This window comes from Parasteatoda tepidariorum, chromosome 11 (genome assembly GCF_982258835.1).
Source record: "Parasteatoda tepidariorum strain Cologne lab strain chromosome 11, Ptep-v5.0, whole genome shotgun sequence".
Taxonomy (NCBI): domain Eukaryota; kingdom Metazoa; phylum Arthropoda; class Arachnida; order Araneae; family Theridiidae; genus Parasteatoda; species Parasteatoda tepidariorum.
The window spans coordinates 24,628,385-24,645,547 of record NC_141765.1 but is presented as its reverse complement, the minus strand read 5'-3'; the positions used below and the strand labels follow the sequence as shown (position 1 = coordinate 24,645,547).

General features: G+C 30.1%; 1 protein-coding gene across 2 annotated transcripts in view; it reads right to left on the bottom strand.

Annotated features, from left to right (window-relative positions):
• Positions 1-2,781: 2,781 nt before the first annotated feature.
• LOC107452621 (F-actin-capping protein subunit alpha) overlaps positions 2,782-17,163 on the bottom strand; it is a 35,822-nt gene continuing 21,440 nt past the window's right edge. The window contains exons 8-9 of one of the 2 annotated variants that reach the window (XM_087155215.1): positions 14,543-14,605; positions 2,782-3,362 (exon numbers count right to left, since the gene is read on the bottom strand). In XM_087155215.1, the coding sequence (XP_087011341.1) occupies positions 3,219-3,362; positions 14,543-14,605 (207 nt within the window). In that variant the 3' untranslated portion in view covers positions 2,782-3,218. Of the gene's footprint in view, positions 3,363-7,496; positions 7,639-14,542; positions 14,606-17,163 lie in introns of those variants that run through there. The other variant, XM_087155216.1, reaches the window with a different exon arrangement.

The following is a 17,163-nucleotide window of genomic DNA, read 5'->3' as shown; positions in this document are numbered from 1 at the left end:
TTGACCAATAGAAAGAAGTAGTTCAGTCAGCTCTTCACTATATTCGCTCCCTGTTGTGCACAATTACAAATACTACTCCTCACAAGGGTATGTTTTTTTTATCCTTGAGGATCCTGGCTGTCCTGGATCATCCTGACTGCAGTTGAAGCAAACCTGGACTATGTCCATGTTAAACCTGCTGATTGTCTCGATTAGACAGTTGGCACCGACGGGTGAAGCTGTAGATAACAACGCAGAAGAAAATGCTACTGGAATGCCTGATTACTTGGATTCTGCTTCAGGTGACGAGATGCTCCACACGCCTCAGGCAGCCTTTAGTTTATCTGGACTATGTCCAGGACTGATAAAGCTTTTTTTTATAACCGTCGTTGAACAGCCAACCCAATTTTGGGTTTACGACTACTAATGTTCAACTTCATAGTCTTGTAATTTTGAACCAATCCAGAAGACAAGGAAAACTCCTGGATCAATACCTCCAGAGGTATGATTTGTAATGGGAACATGAAGGACTTTGTGACTCCACAGATTTAACGTGCATCAGTCACCATTTACTACACGATGAGTCTTCGGCCAGAAGGGATCAAACCCACGACTTCTTGTACATGGGCCCAGTGCCCTACCAACCAGGCTATCCCGGCCGATATACCTTTGGAGAAAATAATGACTTTGAAAATTAAGGGAAGGGTAAATGTCATATTTATTATTTCTAAAATAGGTACATATTACTTGCAATGTGGCAAACACAAAATTTAACATCTATGTATCCAGCAATATATATAGGGGGAAAATTGAGAGGAAAAATGAAACATGATTGTTCACTATGCTTCTTAAGTTAGCTATGTTATCACTCTCATCACTTTATTAAGTAATTAGTACAAGTACCACAAAAGTATGTCTCTGGTGTTATTATATAACCCAACGCGCTTTATAGTTTTATTTTGGTATTTATGCAGAATGGAAATTAATCCTTTCCCTTGAGTTCAGTGAGATTTTTCAGATTTTTAGCATAGCTGGAGTCTTTCACTATGATATACACCTTTTGTAAGTTTGAAAACTTGGAAGTCATTTAGTGAATGCATGTCCTCATTATCAAAGTCATCGTGATCATTATCTTTTTCTATTTCAAGAATATTCTCAGTTTGGTCAATTTTTGGTAGAAATGTGAGTTTACTCACTTTCTTAGGTGGATAAGTTTATATTATTTTTAGAAGAATTAGAGATAACACTTTGTTCTTATAGTTAGATTTATTTTATATTTTTTGGAGATAAAGCTGAAGGTCAGGGGCTTCATGAATATTAATTTTGTTTCCTTGGTTAAAATCTTTCCAAGCTGCTGCTTTCCGAGGCTAATTCCTCATTTTCCTCAGCTAATTTATCTGTTTATTAAGGTTATACATCATTGATCCTAATTTGATCACAAATCTGCTGAAATCCACTTGATCTACTAAGCACAATAATTTGAACAATTAAAGTCATTAACTAAAAAAAAAAAAGTTAATTGAAACAAATTGGTAAAATGGTTATTGGAAAAATAAGTTGAAAATTATCAGTATAATACAGAATCACAAAATTCGAAATTATAGAATCGATCTTAATAAATAAAACTGCAAACTTTTAGAATTTCTATTATTTTAAATAAAATCACATGCCTCATATGAAAATTCATGATTTTTCTATTATAAGTTAGAAATGAACTAGGTTATAATGAAAAAAGATTTGGTTCTAACTAGAAAAATTTAGCCGCACTGAAGTATGTTGTAAAGAGATCACCCGGGTACCTCAGGAACATGGATCCAGTGTTTACCAGAATATAGGTAAAATCCCTGAGGAGTAATTTGAATCATAAAAGTGACCTGTTGCTCTAATAATCAATGCAAGATATTTTGCAGAAGTAGATTTTTGCACATTTCTAATGTTTATCTAACACTATAAATATAATTTTGATAGTTACATGCTGGGAAATAGTAATAAAATGGACATCATCCCTTATTTGAATTTACTTATAGCAACATTAAAACAAACAATACAGAACACTTTTCTAAAATTAATATAAGTTCTGAAACATGTCTTATCTTTGTTTGAATTTATCTAGAAAATTCAAATCCATGAAAACATCAAAAACTTATGTCTTGATATGTTCACAATGAAACATGCTTGGGGCTTTAACAGCAAATTTAGTTAGTTAGTTTGGAGTTACATTGATGAATAAAAACCTATATCCTTCAGATAAGAAAAAATTTTAGCATGATAATCAATCTTCATTTAATAAAATTAATAATGGATTGAAGCTACTAAAATAGTGAACCTCTCTGAAATCTAAATTTTTTATTTTCAAAGTGCTTTTAAATTGCTCATTCTGCTTCTCAAAGTTATTTAAATTGTTTTTAAAGGGGAAGAATAAAAATTTTGTTTCCATCTATAATATTTTTTGAAAAAAATGTCTCAAAATATGAACTTTCGGAAACAAATCACAATAACTACTACTGAAAAATAAAACATGAAGAATTAAAAATCTAGTTATTACCAAATTATTGGTAAAATAGAATAGTTTTAAAAGTTAGATATTAAGGTTTCTGCAAAAGACAATAAGTAACATCATGTTTTCCTTTCATTTCTTTTTTTGTATTTTGTTAATACCGCATAATTAAATAGCTGACTTAACTAAAGACTATTTTATAATTTAAAAAAATATTTAAATCTTTATGTATAAGTTTAATCTGAAGCGCGACTAAGCATATATAAATTAGTGTTTGTAATAAACACAACAGTAAAAAGACACAATTAAAAAACTCAAAATATTTTAATTGGCGTATTTAAACAATTGTGTATATGAAATTAGATAATACATAAAAGAAATTCAAAGTAAAACCCAAAATTGAAAGAAAATAATTAAAAACAAAATTATGATAAAAAATAAAATTTATGTCACTATAATGTGACAAAAATAATGGTCAATTATAAAGAATACAATTCTAATCAACATAGTAAAAAAATATAGAATATATCATATAACAGGATTCAATTTTTTTTTTTTTAATAACAGAATTAAATGCTATTTCTAGGCACTATTCATAAAGCACATGATTAAACAATAATAACACATTATACCAAACAAGATTTTAACACAAGTTCAGAAGGAACATCTTCCAAATGTATAAATCCTAAGACATAATTTGTTTTCAACAATGTAGTTCAAACTAATTCAATATGCACTAATATCAATGATGCTTCAGTTCTGTTCCTAATTTTTTAAATGTTAAAATTTTCTGCCAATCAATTTTGGTTCTTGTAACTGGAAGTAAACGCCGTAAAGCTTTAAATGTAGTGTCAGACATAGTTTGATAATTCTCTGAAATTGCCATCTATAAAAAATAATAAAAAAATTTTAAATATATAATTATTATTAAGATGAAAAGACATCGCCTTAAAAATATAACATTACAAATAAATTAAAAAATTTGTATGATTTCTCAGAGTTCAATAGTGAAAAAATAAATAAAAAATTTCTCATTTACGAAATGTTACATTAATTACGGAATGAGTTAAATCAATTTTACATTATGGCTTGGGTAAGTATAATTTTGTAAAAAAACTAATATTCTATTAAAAACAGAAAAATTACTAAAAGATTATAGAAAGAAAAATATTTGCTGATTTTGTCTTTCAAAAATTCAGATGGGTCTTCATAAAAAAATGACACACTGAGCAAATTGTTTTTCTCAATTAGAAGCTCCTTTTAGAAGATGAAAGCAACTTATTTTTCTTTTTATAGGTTGACAATAACTTAGTTTATTATGCATCATCTAAGATTCATTCTTTAAAAAAAAAATTTAAATAAATTTTAAAAAATTATTTTAGAATGATTTAGTTTTACTTAATTTTTTTTCACTATATTTTACTATTTTGTATATTTCTAATCAATTAACTCTCAGTAGTTACTCTATGATTCAATTATCACAAACTACACTGGTTATCATAAATTAAGGAAAAATCACAAAAATAGCGATAACTCTTTCAAAAGTAAGCCAAACCGTGCAAAATTTGCATATGTTGTCCACTAAGAGTAGCTGAGTAAAATTGCAATATGCAAATTAGTGGTGCTGCACTCGGCTTACGTCATCTGCCTGGAGCATAAAAGTCCAAGTTTGAGAGAAATCACACAAATTTTACTGTGATTGCGACATTGAAAATCTGAGATAGCCAATTCGTAATAATGACCTCTAGGCATCATTTGCCTGAAGAACTACGATGGAGAGCCATCGGGAGACTAGAGGCAGGGCAGAGTCAATCAGAAGTGGCCAGATGGCTAAATGTGAGTCCATCTGTGGTTCATAGACTTTGGAGGCAATTTCAAACCACAGATTCGGCATCTAGGAGGTTCAGTCAAGGACGGCCAACTGTTACGACCAGTGCCGATGACCGATATTTGACATTAAGTGCACGCAGGAATAGAACCGCTACTCCGACACATCTTAGATCCTCTCTTGCTGCAGCCACCGGAAGGTTGGTGTCAACGTCAACTGTGCGCAGAAGGCTCCACGAAGGTGGTCTGTATGCGAGACGACCAGCCATTTGCGTGCCGCTCACATCACGCCATAGGAGAGACCGTTTGCAGTGGGCCCGACAACATGTCCACTGGACGTCAGATCAATGGAGGCCTGTTCTCTTTACGGATGAGTCCAGGTTTAGTCTAGAAAGTGACAGTAGACGTTATTTGATATGGAGAGAACCTGGGACCCGTTATCATCCATCAAACATCCGTGAAAGAGATGCATACGGAAGAGGCAGTGTCTGTGTTTGGGGAGGCATATCCTTAGGAGGGCGCACATACCTCCATGTCTTTCCAAGGGGAACCGTGAATGCTCAGGTTTATCGAGACAACATCCTTGATGCTTATATGCGCCCATATGCCGGGGCAATTGGTGATTGCTTCCTGTTACAGGACGATAATGCAAGACCACACAGAGCTCGCATTGTTGATGATTATCTTCAACAGGAAACAATTACTCGCATGGAGTGGCCAGCTCGATCCCCGGACTTGAACCCTATCGAGCACGTTTGGGATGCTCTAGGGAGGCGTGTATCTGCCATCAATCCGCCCCCTCAGACCCTTGCCACGCTTGCAACTGCTTTACAAGAGCAATGGCTCTCACTTCCTATTGAACTGATAGACCGCATAATTGAAAGCATCACACATCGCTGTTTGTGCTGTATTGCTTCTAGAGGCAATCATATTCCATATTAAAGGTACTTTTTCTATTGCAAACCGATACTTCCAATTTGTTTATTTTATACATGTGCTAATTTCTATACTACTATTAATGTCTGATAATTTCTTTTTATGTTGTTTAATACCTTACTATGTGTTGTATATTGTGGGTAAGTTTCATAAAATTCCATGTGTAATTTCTTGAGTTATCGCGATTTTTGTGAATTTTCCTTAATTTATGATAACCAGTGTACATCTCTCATGCAGTAGAAAATATGCACTGCAACATTTTATTTAACTAATCATTTAAATGAACCTTTTAATGAAGAAAGCAATGCATAAGTTTTGAAATATCATTAAATCAAAATGTTTCAAATTCATACGCAACCCCGTGGCAGAATTGCAGTAACACAGCGACATTGTCGCTGAATGTTAGAGTTCTTGCAGAAAGATTTTTCTTCTGAAAAGTAAAAAAGTTCAGTTTTCTTGTCTACAGAAACTTACACATTAATATTTGAACCATGCATTTAGATAACGTTTTGATTGGCTTAATTAACGTCGATACTATGGTTAATCAATGTAATGTTTTGATTGTATTTTCGGCAGTTACTGACATTGATTTTCACACGGTTTTTAAATATCTCGATATATTTCACACAATATGGAAAATTCGAATCGTGCATTTGAGTACTTACTTTTTAAGGCAATAATTTTATCTAATTTTTGGCGGCTATTGATTTCTCAACAGTTTTTATATCTGATATTTTTCATACGATATTACAATTTTTTATTATGCATTTGAGTAACCCTTTTTTGAGGAGTCCAATTCGCATGATTTCATCATCAATCTTTTTTTCGATAACAGATTACATTATTTTTATTTATTTTTATTGGGATTGATTGATTTGACAAAATGCAAAGAAGGAAATAATTTGTGCGGCACCACCCTCTCCCCCCCCCCTTCCAACAAAATACGAGAATATCCCCCATAATATAAGAATAAAAAAATTTACACATTCAAATAAAAAAAATTAGTTTTTTTGGAAACACAGCGCTTAAGTTATTTTAAATTAGTAACGTATGTTTGTTATTATTAAAAGTATCTTGCAGAAAGATATTAGTGCTAGACAGTTTTATCGCAGATAGCTCGAAGAAATTCTGCCACAGGGTTACACAATACATACAGAACACACATACGCGTTTTTCTTTTTATTGCAATTATCCTTGAAAATAAAAATAGTTAGAAAATTTATTAATAAAAATAAAGTTACTATAAAAATATGTTTCACAAATAATAATTTTAAAAGATTTCCAAAACCTAACAGCAGTTTAAATAAAACCAATATGCATTTTTTATAGATAGCCTGCGTTTATTTCAACAAATGAGTCTTTTAAAACCTTTATTTCAGTCCACCTAATAGGCATGAATACAATATTTATTTATATATACACCAAGCTCTCTAAGTTTGCTAGCTTCTATTTAAACCTATTTTATGGGTCAAAATACATTTGTCATTGCAGGTTTAACTCATTTTTTCTGCAAAGCAATATCAAGTGAACATTCAATGGTAATGTATGAGTTTTGATTGAAACTCATAAAATAGTGTTCTCATATACTATCAAATTACATAAACTCAAAAGGAAAAAAAACTACTACATTGTTTATTCCAGGTAGCAAAAATTAAACAATGCTAAAAACTATGCATTAACACAAAATTGAAAAAAAGAACAAGAACTAAAGAAAATGTTTTTAGATAACATTAAGGTGAAGGAACCTGCATTTATTTGGAGATAACCCCCTAGTAGACAGATGTTAAGGAACCAGTTAAATTGAAAGGAAACAAAGATTCTAAACTATATCATAATTAATAAAAGTAAACAGTGTTAAGACAATATAAATGTGAACAGAGATTACATCACTGACATAAGACTGAGTGTTTTTGCCAGAAAAAAAATGTAATAAAATACAAAATGTACTGACAAGTTGGACTATCCCACGTAATTTAGCAGAAAATTGAAAATCACTTCTTAACTTAAAAATATAAGTAAAAGATAATAAAAAAATATTTATTTTACAAGATAACTAGAATTTTGATTAATTTTCCTTAAGCACATAAAAACAAATCCACTATCAAGTTAAGCATTTAGATTTAAAAACTTACCATGTAGAGTGTGCTAAAAAGATTTTAAAAAACTCATGAAAAAAAAATACTTTTGGTAAAGCAAAAGGAAAAATGTTAATGAAAACCATTGTTACAAACAAACAAAACTGGTTTTGTATACGTACACATCTTTTTATTAACTGAGTCTTAATTTTTATGGCCTTGAGAAAATTTGATAACAAATCATGGCTGGCCAGTTTTTGACATAAGTCAGTTTTTGGTGGCTATAACTACGGATAAAGCAGTCATGAAACCAGTGTCAAAAACCTGAAAAAAGCCTGTGTCAAAACAAAAAAGTAAAAAAATTGCACTTACGTATAAGTGTAAATATAATTAGTTATATGTCATAAAGCATAGCATATGTAGGTTAAATATTAAATTTCTATTTTCCTTACACAAACTAACTTCTGTAAAAAGAAAATGTCTTGAGAAAATCTCAACTACATAAAATATAGACCTCTACATGCTAACAAAAATTCCACTGGAAGCTTTCAAATTGTAACGTTTCCTTAAAGAAGGCATTCGAATAATAGAAAAAGAATTTAAAAAATAATAATATTTAAAGACCAAGGGTGAGGGGGCGACACTTTACGTCCATGAAAGATGATTCTGTGACATAATGAATTTAAAGGTTGGAGATAGAGCAGGAGCTAGCATACGATTCAAATCTTAAAAAAAATATATACATGAATATCACAAGTATTTATTTACATCCTAAAAATACTTCAAAACAAAACTTGCAATTTCTGAAGGTCAGAAAAAATAAAGTATGAAAATCGGGTTAGACAAGAAACGTTTTTCAAGTAGATAAGGCAGGAGTTTTTATCAGATTTCAGTGTCAAACAAGAAGTGTCTAGAAGAGAAGTATACCGTGAAATTCTTGCACCTTGTTCTCTTAACCTGGTATTTAGAAATAAATTATTTTGAAACAATTAATGCAACTTGTGCAAGTGTTTCACGAGAACAAATATTTCCAATGAGGACTTAATAAAGTACTTAAGAAATAGTCTTAAACTGACAAATAGAGTTAAATTTTAATTGTTCTTTGAGTATGTTAGCTGAGGTTATGAATTATGAATAAATTAAGTTAAAAAAAGAACTTTTTTGAGAAAATGAAAAAAAATTTAACAATTGTTATAAAATATGGAATTTCTTGAGAATGTGCAGGAAAATTTTATATTTACTAAAGTAAGTAAAAAAATAATAATTTTGAGCTATTATTTTGAATAATTTTTTTTTATGTTGTTTTAATTTTATTTTGAAAAAATTTCATTTAAAAATACTAAAAATAGTAGAAGGAACAATTAAACATTTTCCATTACCCAAATCAATATAATTATTAATTTCTTCATCAAATATATGTGTATATTGCGCTCAACTGTGTCACATGATAGTCAAGAGTATGTACTGTAAAATACTGATAAAGCGCCCCCCCCCCTGTAGTTTCACATCTATGCAGATTGCCAATCAGTACCCAAAAAACGCCCCCCCCCTCCTCTCTCTACACCACAATTTATAAGTTCTTATTTTAAAAATTTCTTTAGGATTTTATTTATAAAAAATAGTTATCCTGGTGTTTAAGGTAGAGGATTAATGTTAGACTGTAAAAGAGAACAATGAGTGATAGAAAAAGGTAGGTAATCAATCACAATCACTGAATTGAAGATAGCTAACTAAAGTGCAGGTGTTTGCTAAGTGTGATGGGAAGAGAGGGGGAAGCAACCTCTGTATGTGTGGTCAACATTTCCTCCCAGTTGCATGTAGGTAGGTCAAGGTCACCTTGATTGGAATGTACACTCACTGATAAGAATGTGAAAAAAATTTAGGGTGTAGTGGGAGAGTTGAATGTAAAAAGATTGAGCAGAAAAGAAAGAATGTCCTTTGCCAAGCAGGGGAAGAAGAATGTAAATTGGAAGGGGGTGGAATTGAATGAAAGAGATAAGGAGTAAAAGGGAATTATCATTTCTTAGAATTGTACTACAGAGGCAAGAAAAATCAGAATATTTTGGGGGTGGAGACTGAACATTCCCCTTGTTCACAGAGATTAGAATCAGTCCTTATTGCAATCCCTAACAAGCAGGATGCCTAAAATCAGCTCTTATACTGTTTCTAAAAAGTTGGAAGTCATCCAATAGCATAAGGAAAATGGTTCTGTTATACACCGAACTTCTAGGTATTTCGGCATCGACAGAAAAAGAATTCGAGAGTGGATTAATAAAGAAGAAATTTTATTAGCTAATAATCATGGGGAACAAAAGAAAATGCGGAAATTAATCACTGGGAGAAAACCTTTATCAGAAGAGTTAGGTGATACCCTGTTTGAATTTTTAGGAAAAGAAAGAGAAAATGGCTTTGCTGTATCCAACAGAATGCTAGATGAAGAAGCATTAAAAATAGCAGCTTCTCTTGGACTTATAGATTTCAAAGCATCCTCTATGTATATAAAACGATGGAAAAAAAGGTTCAGCATTTCCATGCGAAGAGGAACAAATGAAAACCAGAAGTTGCCAGGTGATCACGTTGAAGCTGCAAATAGCTTCATTCAAGCTATTCGTTCGTTAAGAATAAAAAATGACTGCACGCCATATAATATTCGAAATATGGATCAAACGATGGTGCGGTTTGATGAGCCATACGCTCGGACTAATGATATTACTGGAAAAGTACAATAAGAATCACAAACACAGGGTGCAAAAAACGAGGCTTTACCGTAGCGCTAGTAGCAACTGCCTCAGGGCATAAGCTTCCCACTTTCGTGATTTTAAAAGAACCAACAGGACGCATCCCACCTCGTGTGCTGAAAGACTTAAAAATTCCTCATAATGTTAAAGTTACCTGCTCTATCAATGGATGGATGACGACCAACCTTATGGAAAGTTGGTTAACAAGGATTTGGGGTCCCAATGGAGATGATGTAAGAAGATTGATTATCTTAGATCGAGCTTCAATCCATAGAACTTCAAGTCTCCAAGAAAAATTAAAAGATCTAGACACTAATTTGGTTTTGATTCCCGCAGGGTGCACAGGCCTTCTGCTGACAGCAGATGTTTTGTGGATGGCGCCCTTTAAAAGTGCACTGCGAAGAGAATGGGCCGTCTTCATTAGGAACAAACAAAAGACTCTTGCTGGGAATCTAAAAAGGTCAACTCGGCAAGATGCGATTGGTTTTGTGTCAGCCGCTTGGGAAGCGGTCACCGAAGAGACTATTTCTAAATCCTTCAAGCGTTGAGGTATATCGAACGCTTTAGATGGAAGCGAAGATGGGCTATTTCATTCCAGATTAGCGGAAGTCAATGTTGGATATATAGACAATGATATCACTGATGAACTGAATGAAGAGTGTATTAACCTTATTTTGGATGACGATTCTGATATTTCTTTTAATGGATTTTCAGATAATGATTAAAGTAACTAAATAAAATATCTTTCTTCTTATGAAATATGCTGTTGTATATATTTTTTATTTTTTCACCTATTTGCATGTGCCGCAATGGCACTGAAATTTAAAAATGAAGGATCACTGTAAAGGTAAGTGATTTTACTAATAAAAATTTATATTTTCTCCCTTTTGCTATGATTATTTTTATTGTATATTTTGCGATTCATAATTATTAATGCCCAACCAATATAGACGATTTTTTAGAAATAAACAATGCTTAGAATTTTCTTGAGTACCGTTTATCGGCCCCCCTCTATATCACGCCGATTTTCGTCAAAATTAAGGGGGCGCTTTACCTGTATTTTACGGTAGATTAATTTTAATAATAAGTATTTTTTAAAAAATTCATTAATTGTATTTTACCTCTCTTGAATGTAAAAATTTTTGAAAAATCATACATATTGTTAACAGACTATTTTGGACCAACTCAAAAAAAAATATTTGCTAATTTCCGTACTGCAAAAACAAAACATGTGAGTATTTGTCTAAAAAAATAGTTTGAATCCTATTTGAGGGTATTTCAAAAGTTTTGGACACTTTTAAAAATTTGCCAATTTGCAATTCTAAGAATTTTGTGTACCTTTGTTTTAAAGACTAAATAAATTGTTTATGTCTGAATTTTTAATTGTGAATGAATCCAGTTATATGATAAAAATAAAGTGTCAAAATAGTATCTTTAATAGTATACAGTTACCAATGTCTGACACTTGTTTTTATTGTTTTCTTTGGCTTCGATAGTACAGATTAAAGTTTTTGTAAATATAACCTATGAAACCAAGCCTGATTAGAAGGATATTCCTGCTTTCCAGTTGGCTGACATAAAGAAAAAATCAGCTCTCCAAAGCTATTGATATGAGGATACTTCAATGTCAGGGCTTAAGAGAATAGACGGCTAGTTCACTCCGCTCTTAGAGCTGAAGCTACGATTTCCCTCCTCATGACGTCACTGTGTCCACAGATCTCGGAAGATCGCACGCAAAGATATTATGATAACTTTGCATCTTTCTCTTTGTAAAAGTAAGTTAGACTTTTTCTGGTAATTAGCTTTCAAACTTGACGTAATTAACACATTATTTCCATTCATAAACATAGTTTCAAAAAACTTTCTTGGCCATTATATTAAAAAAATACCATTTTAAACTTATAAAAAAATTTTACTAGTTGGCGAAAATGACACTATAAATACTTTATTTTAAAAAGTTCAGTTTTAACTTTAATTATTAAGAAAAATGAAAGAATATATCGAAACTTTTTTATCTACATATTCTTTTATAACAATAAGTTGAGTTAAATTTAGAATCCCGGATTTTAAAATATGCTGTTAATAGCAATTTGTTCATACTTAATCATTAGGAAACATCAACCTTAAACGCTAATTACTGAAACAAAATAATAATTTAGGTTCATAATGACATTAGAAATTTTACAATTGTTTATAGATATTTAAATTTAAGATGATATAATTTATAGATATTTAAATTCAAGAGAATATAATTTTTAAAAGAATCATAAATATTTAGAATAACTACATTAAAAAAATAAGTTATGAAATTAGGAGAATTTCAACTGTACGCTATATATTTTATTTATACTTTCTACTTACGTTTGAATTTTCTTTCACTTCATCCATTTTTTAATTTTTTTCACATGCCTTTCTTTTTGAAGTAACGAGGCAGTTTCTATTTAGATAACGAATTTTTATAAAAGTTCTTAACGATAGAAAAAACGTATTGCTGTTTTATATTAACTGTGTCATTTTGGAATCCATTCTTTACATAATTGTTCATTTACTTTAGGGAATACGCGGAAAATTATATTTTTTTCCCTTTGTTTTTCTATCAGAATCTTTGCAAGTTGCAATCGCGCAAACTGGCATTTCGTTAATAGTTTTAAAATTTTGTAAATTCACGGCAAAAACTGAGGAAAGTCATTATAGAAAGTAACAAATGTCTTAGATTATGTCACAAAAAGAAATGCTCCAATATTAGATAGAGCTAGTAAGGCCGAACACTCTGTTCTTGAAGTAAAAGTGAGAGATTTGCGCCAAAGTGACGTCACTAGAGAAAATTGGAGGATTGGCACGGCGAGAGTTTCTTCAAAGGAGTGAACCAGCCCTTCTATTCTCTTTAGCCCTGCTTCAATGTACTGAGAAGGCTGATTACAAACTGAACTCAGTGGCACGACAGCCCTTTGAGGACCAAAGCCTACTGTGCCCGTGATTACAAACTTGTAACTGAAAAGTTTAGCATTCAAAGATAATAAAACAAAAATAAAGCTTTTCTCATGTTTTTCGAATCAAGGAATTTGTTTTCAGTATTTAAATACACATTTTCTACTTTGTAGTGTTATTTCATTAGCTGATTTTCATGCAATAGTCTAACATGGGAATTGTAGGAAAAGGGAAAGTAATTACTATTGGTCCAATAAGTAAGTCAAGGGGAAAATATGTTTCTCTCAGTCAGTAACAGGAAACCTATAAAATGTTAATTCATACATACTTGAGATCTAAATATAGAATAAGAAAAGAGGAAGTGAATACTTAAGTGCGAGAAAGCATTTAGTTTTGAATAATAAATGAAGATTTAGATAAAGGAATAACAAAGATTAGTTGAAACTTATATGTTATATATATATTTCATGTATTTTATGTTACATATATATTTTATGTTACATATATATAAAGTATTTTGTATTTTATATTAATGTTTTAAATATACTATAAAAATTTCACATGCACTATGACATCGCTAGTTCATCCTAAATTTTTTACAGTTTTTGATGGTTTTGATTACTTTTTAACAGTTCAAGCCAGTTTTTGATGCTGGCCATATCAAAAACCTAACTCTTTAAACTAATGCCTTACACAAACAGTGAGCATGCAAACAAAATTTTCAAATGAAATGTACTTAATGTTTTGTTAGATGTATATCTTACAAACATATAGCAGTCAAAAAACTCTAACAACAAATTTTCACCAAAATAAAGCCATGTAGAACTATCCTAATAACATAAGTTAATTCTAGTACTTAAACAATGTATATTTAGTAATATATATACATATATTATATATTTATATACATATATTAAATATATATATATATATATATATATACATATATTATATATTTATATACATATATTAAATATATATATATATATATATATATATATATATATATATATATATATATATACATTTATTAAATATATATACATATATATATATTTATATATATATGCATATATTAAATATATATACATATATATATATATATATATATATATATATATATATATATATATATATACATATATTAAATATATATATATATATATATGGCATACAATTAGGCATACAATCAACTCTTTCTAGCAACTGTAAAGCTGATTCAGCACTCTAATGTGATACGAATTTAATACCTATGATACCAGTTTCATTCAAAGAAAAGTACATAGCACTTTGAAACATGAGAAATACTCTTATTCTGATTTTGATAGACATTTGATGGTCACAACTCAAACACAACTCAAACGAAATTTAAACTTAATTCGTTAAGTGTTATCAATTTAGTAGATAGTTCAATTACACATTAATATAGTTATTAAGTTTCTCAATAATTATCAACCCAAACAGAACAAAGAGAATTTTAAAACACTGGTATTTAAATTATCAGCACAATTCACTTAAAAGAATTTAAATATTAGTCAAAGGAATAATTCAAAAATACAAACCTGATATTCACTTTCTGCATCTTCTACAATTTGCATAAATTCATTTGCAGTTTGTTGCTCATTCTAAAATAAAATAAAATAAAATTATAAAAACCTTCGAAAAAGAATTAAAATTATAACTGATATTGGTTATAATACTGGGGGTTTGATAATCACTATCCTTAACATTAGGCATACAAATAGGTTTTAAAGCACTTTAAATAAAAATTACATAACTGTGCAAATTGAAAAATAGATTATTCAAAGTAGTTCTAATGCTAGCAACCACTCTCCCTCATTTTTCTGATAGTTCAGAAATTCTGAGTTGAAAGAATCCTCCAGTTTTTAGAGGAAATCAAAGAATCAATTAGGAAGAATCTAAGGGGAAATCAGGGGAGGGGGGAGTCCTTAACCGCAGCCTCAAACACATATAAGTATAAAAAAATTATAAAAGCTGGAAAATTGAACAAGAGAAAATGAGCTAGTTTCAGTTAAAAGCACATACTAATAAAAATGAAACTTTTTATTAATCAAACGAAATGCTAGTAGCATTTTTTTTTAAATCACTTATAATCTAGTAATTTTATTTAACACTTAAAAATGGTTTTTAAAAAAAAACTCAAGGCTAACAAGCATTGGTCGCAACACGTGTTTAAATCAGCTTTTCCCATAAAATGTTAAATTTCGTAATGTTCGACGGGAAAAAATCTTAACATTTAATATAACTTAATAAAGTTAGATACTTAAAAAAGAATTGGCAAGTTTTTTACGATTAACAGTATTATCTGTTTCTAAACAAGGCTTTAGCAACCATGTCAAAAGCCTCTTTTTGACATAGTTAAGTCAAAAACTTCTGCTCAACATAGTTTAAGCAAAAACCTCTTTTTGACCCAGTTTAGTAAAAAATCCAAAATTTTAGAATATAAAACAATTATAAGCTATTATAAATATAAAGTAACTATGAATAAAAGTTAATTATACACCCTTGTGCAAATTAATTGAAACAAACTTTTTTTTTCGTGTTTTTTAAAGAAGATGTTTTGAGGTTGTTTCGGCTACAATGGGGTTGGACCCTTGCAGCCTATTGACGGTATGATGCGTTCTGAGCAATACATTACTATTCTGGGTAAAAAAGTTGTTCCAGAGTTGAAGAAACGATACCCTGATGGAACAGGGATTTTTTCAACAGGATTTAGCTCCTTGCCATACGTCCAAAATTGTCAAGAAATTCATGTCTGAGAATCAAATTGAGACATTGGAATGGCCAGGGAACTCTCCGGATATCAACCCAATTGAGAATCTCTGGGCCATATGCAAGAATCGCCTATTAAATATGGACTGTACAACTATGGAGAAGCTAATCACAGCGTTAATTCATGTGTGGTGCAGGACACAAATATTATAAATGACTGTAAAAAATTAGTGGAATCCATGCCGAATCGTGTCCAAATGTTAATAAAGTGTCGTGGAGATCATATTATGTACTAAAAATTTCTGAATTTATTGAGTTTGTTTCAATTAATTTGCACAAGGGTGTATATGTAAAGTAACATATATTAAAATTACAAGTGTTCTTTAATCATTTTGACATTAAACACCCTTTTAGTTATCATAATTACTGTCAAAAATTCAAACTTTTGGTGTAAAAATTCATAATCTATTATACTTTTTAAATAATTATAAATAAAAATTATGTAAAATTAAAATTTATCCAAACCGCTAATTTTTTTTAATTTTTGAAATTAAGATATAAAAACAATCATCCTATAAAAAACAGTTAATAATCTTGATCATTATGTTTAAAATCAATTTTCATTTTACTATCATTCTAGCTTCTTTCTCTGGAGCATGCGATTACAAAATACCAGTTTTGAAGCCTGCTACAATCAAAGTTTATTTTTCAGTTTTAAATTAATAAGACCAAACTTCAAAAAAATATATTCTTTCAATTTGATGATGAGCGGCATGGACTAGAATGTAGATGTACAAAAACTACTATAACATACTGAAATAAATATGCATTAGGAAATTTATTCTAATGACTATGCTAAATCTGGATAAAAACTTAAACACTTGAATTGATTGAATAAAAAAATAATAACTGTTTTAAAAATGTATATTTTTGTAAATTATACTTACATACCTGCCAACTTTTATGCATTTGGCATAAAATTTAATTTCTATTTTTATTTATTAGTAAAATGCATGCTTTCTATATATTCCTTGCATTTACAAACTTAATTTAAAATCTTTTTGACCACCACTATTTTTAAAAAAATGAAGCATATATATTAATATGTAATACTGCCGTGATTGTCCATATAAGCTTTTTTAAAATACAGCATATATTTCAGCCTAAAAAATGTAATTTAAATTCCATTTTACTACCACTGGGGATAATCATCCTCGAAAGGATTAAAAGTTGTCAGGTACGTACTTACTTTATTTATCAGGATACATATTATGAACATGATTTATGAGTAATATTCATGTACATATAAGCATGAACAACAAATATAGAGAATTAAAAATAATTTTACAAATTGAGATCTGACAATTATAGGAAACCACTTTAGTTTTACTCAAGCTAAAAAATCTGGCTAAATTATGACATAAAAGAATTAAAATCAATATTTAAATTG